The sequence below is a fragment of the Lissotriton vulgaris genome, unplaced genomic scaffold, assembly GCF_964263255.1.
Source record: "Lissotriton vulgaris unplaced genomic scaffold, aLisVul1.2 SCAFFOLD_269, whole genome shotgun sequence".
Taxonomy (NCBI): Eukaryota; Metazoa; Chordata; class Amphibia; order Caudata; family Salamandridae; genus Lissotriton; species Lissotriton vulgaris.
In genome coordinates this window covers 378,887-391,316 of record NW_028241749.1, presented here as the reverse complement: position 1 = coordinate 391,316, position 12,430 = coordinate 378,887, and the positions used below count along the sequence as shown (strand labels likewise).

Below are 12,430 nucleotides of genomic sequence, written 5' to 3'. Positions count from 1 at the left end.
CAGTGGAGCGGGGGACAATAACAAGCTAACACCGGCTCCAGGAGGGGTCGCAGCGCTCCGCAGCACGCCGGACTTACCTGCTAAAGCCTCACAGCGCCGCTGGGTTCCTGATGTTGTGGTCGCCCCCCCCCCCGTGCAGCACCATCGCACGACCGCAGAGCGGGGCGGACCATAACTCCAAGCCTGCCTGGTTGAAACAACGCCCACTTCCTGCTCTCAGCGCCAGGAGGCGCACATAAGGAGACAGCTCCCACAGTGGAGCGGGGGACAATAACAAGCTAACACCGGCTCCAGGAGGGGTCGCAGCGCTCCGCAGCACGCCGGACTTACCTGCTAAAGCCTCACAGCGCCGCTGGGTTCCTGACGTTGTGGTCGCCCCCGCCGCCGTGCAGCACCATCGCACGACCGCAGAGCGTGGCGGACCACAACTCCCAGCCTGCCTGGTTGAAACAACGCCCACTTCCTGCTCTCAGCGCCAGGAGGCGCACATAAGGAGACAGCTTCCTCCGCGCCGCGGACACGCGCGGGCGGCGCCGGGCGGAGCCCGGGCAGAGGGCGGGCCGTCTTAGGCCGTCTAGTGACAACGAGGGACGGGACGGGCCCCCCCCTTTCGAAACGGTACACAAAATGGGTAAGCACAAACTACAAACCTCTTCCAACGGGGGACCAGTGAAAGCCAAAGTAGCACGCAAAACCATTGCATCAGCCAGCATTATGTCTTATTTAACTACCGCTGTGGGTAAACTGAACAAGGAAATCGCTGCGAAAGAACGTGAATTGGGTCTAGAACAGATAATTCTGGACAGCCAATTATCCCCTACAGTAAATAGTTTAAATAATCTTCCAGTCCCACTGGAGCCAGTAATAGTTGTTGAAAATCGGTCTGGAAATGGTCTACAAGGTCCAACAAATATCACTGCACAAGAGGGTCCAAATAACACGAACCCGGACATCCAACAACCCGAAATTATCTGCACTCAGGTACAAACACCCCACGTTGCTAAACGTACTAAACGGGTAATTCAAAGACCGAACAAACAAGGATTATATTCACGGAAAAAGGTCTCTCATCCGTTAACTGTTATTGAATCCTCATTGCAAGACATGGTGGAGAAGGTACTTGTGGACAAAATTGAAGCGACACTTGTGCAGATTTCTAATGACATAATAGAAACCTTAAAGGATTGTGTGTCAGATATACTTGGGAAATGTGAAAGGATTAATACATTTTTGTCTTCTAATCTTAGTAGACCGTGTACATGCACTACAAATAATGCACCACGGCATCTTCTAAACCAAATATACAAACACAATCCCCTATGGAACTAGGAAATGAAGTACAACAACTCCCAATACCGACTGCCCCGCTCCAAGTATCTGAGGGTAATGCTAAGCCTCAAACTGACACCAGTATAGCTAGGGGGCAGTTGTCAAGTAAAACCTGCCCTGCTCAAATTACACCTAGAGTACCAGTAACGGTAAATTCAAACTTACCAGGGCCTAGAACCCGACGTACAAGACCACCGGTACACCTTCCTCCGGAAGCAACACCTTTTGTTGCTATTCTGGTGAATGTACCAGTACTGAAAAATGGGGAATGTGAGTCAGATATTGCACAGTTAAACAATATTAAGATGTGGTGCGACGCAAACTGTACTGGCCCCAACAATATCTTGGAGTACATTCAAACAGGCAGAAGGGTCGATTGGGTGGGTTATACACCCAAGAAACTTGAAGGTGATTGCATGATTGTCAATTTTAATAGACCCCATGAGGCCCAACGGTTATTCTGGGATGCTACCGAAGTACGGGAAGACGCGATTAGAGCGGTACCGCTAGGCTTCTTTTATCCTCGACCTACAATACATAAGTTCCAATCTGGGAGGGTCATTAAATTAATTAATTAATTAATTGCAGGTTTATATAGCGCTAGGATCGACTCCCGGAGGAGTATCTCCGCGCTTCGACCGCTGCGAAACCCTTCCTGGCTTCCCTGAGAGATGGTCCCTTAGTGGGTATCTCCAGGGTGAGACCAGGCATTCCCGGCGGTCTGGTGGGGCCGTTAGTGAAGATGAGGCAAGCTAATGCCCAGAGTTGCCGAGTGTGATCGCTGATCAGAGTGGGCACCGAGGCGAGAGAATTATCGAGTCCGCTGACCCTGGTCCAGAAACCTGCCGCGTCGGGAATCGAACCCTGGTCCCAGGCCGTCCTCTGCTCTCGGGTCTGCCGCCTCCAACCAGTGAGCCACACTACTTCACTAGGGCAATACCTAGACACACTCCCTGTCTAAGTTCCTGGGCCACACAGAAAACAGGCATGTTACCAAAAACTAGTCATATACAGGGAGATGAAGCCAGAAATGGTCTTGTGCTAACAAATAGGTTTGCTGCCCTCTCCAACCTAGAGGAAAATGATTGACTAACCTCCCCAGGTAGTACCACAAATCAGCCACAACCCCCCTCCCCAACTGTAATTGAAAAGGGTCACACAGTAAATCCGATGACCATCCATGATAATGCCCTCCCTCCATCTCAACACACTCAGCCGCAAATCACCGACAAGGGTAGTAGAGTGAAAATGATGAGCTGGAACATTGCAGGATTACGCTCCAAAAGGGGCGATATAAGATGGTTGGACCTGCTAAAAAAATGTGATGTGGTGGCCCTGCAGGAAACCTGGGATAGGGACTGTGATTTTTGGCTAGATGGATATACCTCTTATTTTTTAGCTGCTCAGACATCAAGCTCAGGCCGAAATAAAGGGGGCTTGTTGTTTTTAATATCTGTAAATGTGAAGGGCACTGTGAAGGTATTAAACACATCATCCCAAAACTATTTAGTTTTGGAGGTTACAATGCCTAATAGTTATAAATGTGTTTACATTAACTTTTATAATACCATACAAAGTATAGTGCCAAATGCAAACATTAACTCATTGATGGAGTTTTTATGTAAACATAGGGAGGGTCAAACCACTTTTGTATATTTTTTCCTGATGGGAGATTTTAACACTCATTTATGTATGCAGAACTGCCACGTCATAGATACCATTAACACTGATATGTTACAGTTACCACACTTTGAGCACTCAGAAAAGGGGTCTGCCCTAGAAGAACTCCTCTTAGAGAATGACTTATATGAACCAGAGTTCTTCGATAGAAAAGAGCGGGTGCCAACTTATAGTGCTAGGGACAGCAATACAATAATTGACTATATATTTATCTCACCGGGACTGTTACAGAATGTATTGTTTTATAATGCTGTACAGACGACATTCAGCGACCACAATCCTGTAATACTAGAAGTAGATGATAACAATTTGTGTTTATTTACAAAAGGAACAAACATAGATTCAAATATAGCAGGTTATAAAGAATTGACCGTTAAGGACCAGGGGAGGCGGATCAAATGGAGCAATATCATCCCTGAGGACTTTCTCTATACACTAAACTTAAAGATGGGCAAAGAAATCAACATCTGTATGGACCCAACTAGATTTGAAGGGAATATAGTTCAGTCCTTTGAAATGATTTGCAGCCAAGTATCGGACGATTTAAAAAGTAATACGAAAAAGAAAGAGAAAAGGGCTATGGGGTGGTTTGACAAAGAATGCTCCAAATCCCATTGTGAACTATATAAAGCATTAAAAAAGATACCACGGGATAAACAGGAAGTGGCCAGCTTAAGGCAAAGGTACAAGGCAAATACCCTAAGGCGGAAAAATGAAATAAAAAGACAGGCATGGGAAGACCTATACGAGAAGGCCACATTGAGGGACAGTGCTAAATTTGGGAAAATTGGTAATATCCCGTTATTTAACGGGATTGAAAATGCACCACTAGAAGTAAATATTCCAGAATGAGACTGGCTGCATCATTTTCAAAACATCTATGGTAGCAATCTCATTGCAGACCCCCTAGATCAACCGATGACTGAAACAGAAGAGGTTTTATCCAGCTTCACTATTAAAGAGGTGCAGAAGGCAATTGAGGACACAGCAGGAAAGAAGGCCCCTGGCCCAGACGGCGTACCGGCCGACATGTTTAAATCAAACCTGGGCACGTGGACAGTGGTCCTCACTAATGTCTTTAATGTGATTAGCCAGGAAAAGACAAAAGCCCCAACATCATGGTCACAGTCCGTTATAATCCCCATTTTTAAGAAGGGCCAAAGGGGAGACCCTAGATGCTACAGGCCCATATCCTTGTTAGATTCTTCCTTCAAAATACTGGGTAAGGTCATACTGGAAAGAATCTCAACTTGGGCAACAAATAATCATATCCTGTGTGAAGCTCAGTATGGCTTTCGAGCCGGGAGAGGCACAGAGGATCAATGCCTAAACTTACATCTCATCCTGGGCAAATACACAGTAGCATCAAAGGGGATGATATATTTGGCTTTTATGGATTTGTCCACAGCTTTTGACCTAGTTAATAGGTCAAGGCTGTGGACAATACTTTTGGAACTGGGTTTAGACCAAGCACTAGTGAATTTTCTGGCTCGAATTCATAGCGATCTGAGGGCGACTATACGCATGTCACAAGAGGGAAATTGTACTGCCTTTTTCAAATCAGGAAGGGGGGTGCGCCAAGGGTGCATTCTGGCACCAATGCTATTCTCGCTTTATATTAATTCACTGGGAAAGACTCTGGAGACGGCCTCCATTGATGTACCACGTATGGGTGGCTCTTTAACGCCGGTTTTATTATATGCCGACGATACGGTACTGTTGTAAAGAACCCCTAATGGTCTACAACGTCTTTTAAATTCTTTTGGGGCTTTTATGCAAAGCTTGGATTTATTAGTTAACATTGAGAAATCCCATGTTATGGCAGTAGGTAAACGTAAGAACAGCATTAAAACCCTTACCTGTAATGGCTCAGTGTTATCCAAAGTCAAAGTTTTTACTTACTTGGGTGTGGTGTTCGATGAGAAGGGGACATGGGCACCACAAATTACAAGCAAAGCAGCGGCAGTAAAAAGATCGGCTGCCGCCATTCTAGGCTTTGCAAAAAGGTTGGGAGGCAAACCAGCTGAGGCAATATTAGCAATTTATAGAGCCAAAACCCTGTCCATTGCGAGGTATGGGGCAGCGATATGGGGTTATAAAAATCTGGCCCATATACAAAGAGAGGAGAACTTATTTTTGCGATCCCTACTGGGCCTTCCTAAATCCACCCCAGCTTTTTCCGTACACATGGAATTGGGGATAGGGTACATTGAAGACTCATTGTCTTTGGCCCCACTACTGTCATGGATTAGGACATGGCTTAATCCAGCTTTAATTTTAAATCATGTGATCATTAGGGATTGTATGGGGAGGGAAAATGTGGCTAAGATTGGTTGGCTACATTACATTAAAACCATAGCAGTATACTTAGGCCGACCAGAGCTATATACAAACCCCGAGAGTCTGATGAGAGAGGACACCGACTGGGTGAAGAAAAACTTCATAGGGAAGAAGGAAGCAGAGAGAGAGGCTAGCGAAATTTTAAAACCAACTGTCAGGGCCCACTATATGATGATTACTTCGTTAACAACTCAACCTTATCTGACGATAGTAAACAAACCTTTTCATAGGTGGGTCCTCACAAAATTCCGATTTAACCAAGCTCACCTTCTGCTAGGAGATTATGAAAAATTGTGTAAGCCCGATGAATGTGCCCCCTGCAAATGTGATCACTTCTCAGATCAGGATTTATTACATTTTGTATTCTTCTGCCCCTTTTATAAGGATGGGAGGGAAAGATACATTAAACCAATTCTGAGAGGTCAAGATTTTATGCAAGTTAAACCAGCCTTACTGTATTTGCAGCTCATGGAAACTACAGTAGTAATGTATGGGGTAGCCAACTTCCTGACATTGTCAATCCGATCAAACAAAAAAGATTACGTTTGAATAATTAAAGTTGAATGATTGCTGGAACTAAATAATAGGTCAATGTCTTCTGTAATTCTGACCCGTGTTAAATATGAACTCATGATCCGCACGTTTTGCACTTTTTCCCCAGGCTGCTAGCACTTTGTACATAGAACTGTATAGATATTCTTGTTTGCTAATATCTTAAACTTTGTATACAGTTAAGGCCTTATAAGATTGATATTATTGTTAATATGAAGGTAATGATGTTTTTATATATATTCTTTTCTTTTTAATATTAACTTTCAGCATGATTTTAATGGGGAACATCCTTTACAACGCAACTTTTACCTCGCAGAGCCTTTACGACGCAACTATTACAACGCATGCCATTACAACGCATTGCACTGGGGGGCGCTCTAGGATAGGGAATAGATTTAATTTACTATCCAACACCTTCCCTACTATCCACGGGGACTGGAGTTGGAATAGTAAATTAAACTATTCACTATCCAGCACCCCTCGAAACTATGCGTTGTAAAAGCATACGTTGTAAAGCTTGCGATGTAAAGGCATGCGTGGTAAAAGCATGCATTGTAATGTCATACATCCGATTTTAATAACTTGTTTGTATGATTGCAAGTGGTTCTGTAGCATACTTTTATGATTTTAAAACAATCGAATAAAGTGTTTTTGACTCTGACTCTGACTCATTGGCTGTTCCCTGAGTAACATGCGGCATTGTAACACTGTCAGCATTAGACTCTTCAGACGCTGATCCATCTGACCTCTTCTTTGACCCAGTGCCTACTACAGACATTCGTTGGCGATCTTGAAACAGTTGTAAAACCACCTGCAATGCAGCCGACCTCTCCTTTTCCGTCTGGGATGCAGTTGATGCCTGCAAGACAGTGCATTGACGCCTTGTGCACCTCGATCGGTGCAAGCGATGTTTCTTCATGCCTGGTTCATTTCGCTGCCCCGCTGGATCGCAGCCAGTTTTGTAGGATTCAATCTAGTCCCACGCTTCCTTGGGGTCCTCGCAAAAGTGAGTCTTGCCATCTAAGACTATGTGCAGCTGTGCCAGAAACTTGAACCCAGTGGGTGATGTCCCCCATCTGAGCAGTGATGAACTGCTGAGCCAGCACCATGCTCTCTAGGGACACCTCTGTCTGCTTCACCCGATCAGCGAGTTTAGTGAGTTCCACGCGGAGGAGCCCCAGCCCCACCGCTAAATTCACAATGTCCTGGTGGAGAGTGTCCTTAGTGTCCGCTATCACCTGCCAAATCTGGGCTAACTGTTGCTGGACCAGATTCTCAGCCGGGGGCTCAGGGGAATCCTGCCATCTGCGGTCCGACGCCGAGTCTTCAGGGTCTGGGGGTGCCCCCATCTGTTTCCCTCTCGGTTTCCTCATAGTACCAGGGGCGCAGCGTCACCAGCTCCGGAGTCAGACGAGAGTCACCTTATCAGACTCCGAGATGGGGATAAAGTTCAGCCTTTGCTCATATTGAGTGTTCCTGCAGTGCTGCGGGTTCCAGCTTACCCGTTCCGCCACCCCCTGCAACCCCAATAGCAGTTTTTCCAGGGCCTGCAAGGGCACGTACCCCAACGCTAGCTCAGTGAGCAGTGCTGCACACCAAGAGTCTTGGGGCCCGAGCATTCGCACAGGACCATCAGTTCAGAAGTATCTCACAGGGCCCAGCCTTTTTCCACCACATCGTATGGGGTCACAGTCCGGAGGTCCCCACAGATGAGGTCCCCCACCACGGGGCAAGACGGAGGGCCCCAAGGGGAAAGCAGTCCCAAGCACAAGTCTCTCACCTTCAGTGGGCACAGTAGCACACCCCTAGACAGGGCACCCAGTCTCAACCCTGATCCAGTTCGCCACCGTTACCAGGAGGCGCCCTCGCCACTTCCAGGGCCGGGATCAGGGAGTCTAGTAGCTCTCCACTAGACGGACGGCACTCGCTGCGGTAGTCAAGGAAATGGCGGTGATCCCAGTCGGTCCGATTGGCAGCAGATGCCCTGCAGGCTGTGATTTCGAGGGGGCCCCCCTTCCATACCCCTTAAACCAACACGGCGGTAACGGACCCCGCCATAGCACCCAGCTCCCCATGTCGGGAAAAGTGAAAGTTACTGGTGCTCTGCCTGTGTCGCTCTCGGTGTTGGCGCCGAGTCCGCGGTTGAGGACTCAGCACATCAAGTGCAAGCCTGCCGACGTCTGTATCAGCTGGGTCCACCTCACGCCCTCCGCTGCGAGCTCTCCGGAGTAGCGATTGGTGCCATCTTGGGGGACTCCAGGTCGGCTCCTCTGCATCCACCTCACTTGGTCTGCACAGCTCCCCAGTGACTCAGAGCCGTCCGGAAACAGAGCTAGTCACCCCCAGTCTCGGTGAGGCCATGCACATGCCCCTGTATTCGAGGCAGCGGCGAGTGTAAGCGGGATAATGAGCTGGTGCAGTGAAGGTTCATCTGGGGAGGTAGAGGATGAGTCTGGCTGCTGAGTTCTGTATGGTCCGTAGTCTCCTCAGGCGGTGCATCGTGATTCCTACATAGATTACTAGGGCTTGAGTAATGGTTCGTCTGGTGTTAATAGGGAGCCATTTAGAAATCCTACACAACAAGCGAAGTGTGAGGAAGCAGGTGGAAGAGAAAGTATTGATCTGGTGTTTCATGATGAGCCTGCTGTCCAGGATAATGCCAAGGTTGCATGTATGGTCTGTCGGAGTGGACGTTGGTCCTAGTTCCGAAGGCCACCAGGAGTCGTTCCACAAGGAGGTGTTGTTCCGGAGAATCAGCATTCCATTTTGCATAGGGGTTTGGTTTGATCTTTTCAAACCACAAGGAGCATATGCATCCTCAAAGATGTGGAGAGTACCATTCAGTGTGGGAAGAGGTGTGTCAATGTCAAAAAAACTAGCAGGTACAGTGAATTTGGTTTTATGGCTTGGCGTGTCAAACTGTGATTTCTTAAATAAGTGTTTGATTAATACATTTGGTTAAGGTGTCTCCAAATGGCGGACTTCCATTTCTACTGCCTGTTTCATGGATAACAAGGTGGTGCTCCTCTGAAGGGTTAGAGTTATAAATTAATGTAATGATGAGACAAGCGAGTTTTACTTTGTCTGCATCTGGTTGAGAGCACTTGCAAAGAAAGTGAGTGAAGACCGAGATATTATTTGTGAAAACCTTTATTAATTGGGTGAGGAATGTAATAGTAGTCTCTGTGAAAGCTGCACCTGCAAGCCTACTCATAAAATCAAACTTACCAACCATCCAGTCCATCTCCTCCACATTGTCTCCATACAGTCCATGTTTGCTCTTGCCAAGAAACCTTGCAGTGGTAACGAGCGGAGTGTGCACATGCAGGAAGGAAACAAAGAGAAGGAAAGGCCCCATTTGGTTTCTGAAAAAGGAATAACAGTCATCATTAGAAATGGACAAACAGATATGTTTGTCAACAACACAATTAACCGCTTTGCTGCTAAGCCTTTTGTCCCCCAGAACGCTATGCTTTTTTGGGACAATTGGAGCAATTCGCTCTTAAACTTTCTTAACTTCTAACAAGGTTTTCTGGCCCAGAATGCCCTGCAAATGTCAATTCCTGGATAAAAACACAGAATTTCCTCTCAATTGACATAGGGGTTGGAAGTAGTATTTGGGGCATTGGTCCTCCTGCACCTAGGGAGCTCTATCAGACCTAGGCATTTCTGAAAACCAGAGACACACTACTTTTATGACTCAGAATGACCTGCAACCATCAACTTTGCTGAACAACCCAACTTCCTCTCAATGACCATGTGCAATGGCTACAGTAAATGGGCCTGGGGTCTACAAACACCAGGAGAGCCATGTGGATCCTGGGCCTATCTGAAATATAGGGACCCAGTGTACCACATATGTCCTGCAGTAGGGTCCTTTCTACTCTTTGTTATACAATTTGCTGTTTATCAGTGATACAGAAATGAGGCTTGCTGGGCCACATCCTATCACTGCACTTCAATTCTGTTCCACCTCTGCCCAGCCTATTGACATTCATACTTATGGGTATTTTGTGTAAACACAGCCCAGGACAGAGCAGGAGGTCTCGGGCCAGCTCGCATCACTTTGCCCACCTGATGTTACCAAACCCAGAACACCTAGTCTAGCTTGATCTAGCCTGAAACACATCTCCCCTTTCATTTCCCACTCCTATCCTCTTCTTTAACCCTCTGAACTCCCAACCCTGGAGGTACAGTGATTGAGTGACTTACTGACCCTGCATCATCACGGATCTCCGGGATTGTCTCAGCCTGCAGGGGAAGGCAGCTGGAAGGTGAGCCAGTCATGAGGATTTAGACTGTGGGAAGCTGAAGTTCACATGCTGGCTTTTGCTGTGTGGCCCTGTAAAATTACTTTTTGTTCACGGTGCACCACAGGTGCACTGTCAGTGTGTGAAGAGATCTCTTTGGCACTGGCTCCAAGTCCCAAGATGGAGGACAGTCCTATATCATGTCTCGGCAACCAGATCCCCAATTATACATACAGAGGTAGGCTGAGGGCTTGGTTGAGAATTGATGATACAGCAGGGCAGGTGAGGTACTGCCCGTTATTCTGACAATGAACTCTTCTCGACACTGGAGACTGAATATACCACTAGCACCTAAATGCTGGCTGTGCAGGCACCCTTGGTTGAGAATCATTTAACACATGCCAACATGGACCAGCACATGGTGTGTGAGATTGCAGATGCGCTCAAAGGAGCTCCTAATTGATTGGCAACAAGGTCTCAATGCAAATATGCAGGGACAATGACTAATTTACGTTAGTTACACCTAAAATGTGTGACACTAGGTAGAGGCCACCAATCTCCCCTCTTCCCAATACAAATATTTTTCAGCCCACTTAAAGCACTTGGCTCAACCATTGGACTATTACTTTTGTAATATCAGGCTTTCGCACTTTCGTTGGTTGCATAATTGTTATTTCCTGCAAACGTAAGTTGTCTTATGCACTGATCAATTTATTTGTCTATCAGAGTGGGTAGGTAACATCAACTTAATTCAAGTTTTCCCTGAATGTACCAGGTATTGTAATTTTATGCCTATACAACGACCAAATATTGAAAAATAGAGAATAAAAATGGAAGAAAATGTTATGCCATACCTGAAAACGAGGCCTAGAAAACAAGAATGCGTCACTTGACTTAAATTACCAATCAATAGGATTATGTTCTCTTGATTTTTATATATTTTGAAATGTTTATGGAATATTTGTACTGTATCAGTACTTATACATTGGAGCTCTGTGTTTATTTTTCCATTTTGATTTCTGAAATACAAAAAATCGGCTGTATTTCTATTATAAAAGTAAACTCTTCTGCTCCACTACTTAAGGCATGGGCCTAACATCAGGAGATGCATTAATGCTGAATAATTGTTTTATGAGTACATGCCTCAAAAACCTTTGTCATGAAATGTAATAAGCCCAGTGTAAAGAGCCGCAATATTTTCATACATAGCGGGAAACTTGATTTTGTAGATCATTTTTCATATCTCGGGTTTTTTTGTTGACAATAGGGGTTTGTGGGCAAAAGCTGTCAATTGCAGAAAATTACTTTTTGCTGAAGCTACAGGTGCTCTGATTCATTTTGCAAGGAGGTTGGGCAAGCGCCCATTTGATGACCTCCTGGTAATATATTAAGCCAAATGTATCTCTGTTGCCTTGTATGGGGCTGGCATTTGGGGCCAAGTAAATGTGGAGCCACTCCAACAAGTTGAAAATAGTTTTCTAAGATACCTCTTGGCTGTCCATGATAGCACAGCTACTGACATCTGCCATGCTGAACTGGGCCTGCCATACCTGTCTGACCTTATTAAAACCCAGCCGATTTTATTATGGCATAAGGTCTGGACAGGTATATCTACAGGCCTAAATCGGGAAGTGATTTTAGATTCTTTGAAACTGCAGCAGGTAAATTACATCGACTGGCTCGCATATATTTAAAAAAATTTGGGTGACCCTGACCATATTGAGTTGTTTGACAATCCTGATTCCATGCTTCATATCTCGAGGAAGGACCTAAAAACTTTATGTTTAAATCATCTGGAGACGATCAGGCTGTCTTCTATCATTATGAAACAGACAGTCAGAGACAATCAATTACTCTTGATTCAAACAGGGATAAAAATTTATTTATTATATACCCCAAGTAATTATGATAGGTTCTTACTGACGCGCCTACGCTTAGGCAACTTTCACAACCAGGTTACATTTCCCCAAATAAACGACTGGTCACGTTCCACCTGCCCCTGTCCTTGTGACTCTGTATCTAATCAGTCGACAATCCACATTATGTTTTTTTGTAAATTTTATACTGTACTTAGGAGAAGATGGATTGTGCCTTATTTAAAGATGCTAGGCTTGAGGCAATGTTGACCCGCATTTATAAGGCTTCAATCTCTAGCTGATGAAAATGTCACTAGTCATATTGCAAAATATCTGACTGGGTGGTCAGAACAAGGTAATTGATGCAAGGTCCAACTTTTGTTGAAACTAATTGATTCACATGATGATTTTGTTACCTCCTGA

General features: G+C 45.5%; 1 protein-coding gene across 6 annotated transcripts in view; it reads right to left on the bottom strand.

Moving 5' to 3' along the window:
• The window catches only part of LOC147669891 (arylsulfatase D-like), a 567,561-nt gene that overhangs the window by 199,575 nt on the left and 355,556 nt on the right, over positions 1–12,430 (bottom strand). For all 6 annotated transcript variants that reach the window (XM_086948166.1, XM_086948168.1, XM_086948165.1 and 3 more), the window contains exon 7: positions 9,130–9,266. In XM_086948166.1, coding sequence (XP_086804292.1) covers positions 9,130–9,266 — 137 coding nt within the window. The remainder of the gene's footprint in view (positions 1–9,129; positions 9,267–12,430) is intronic.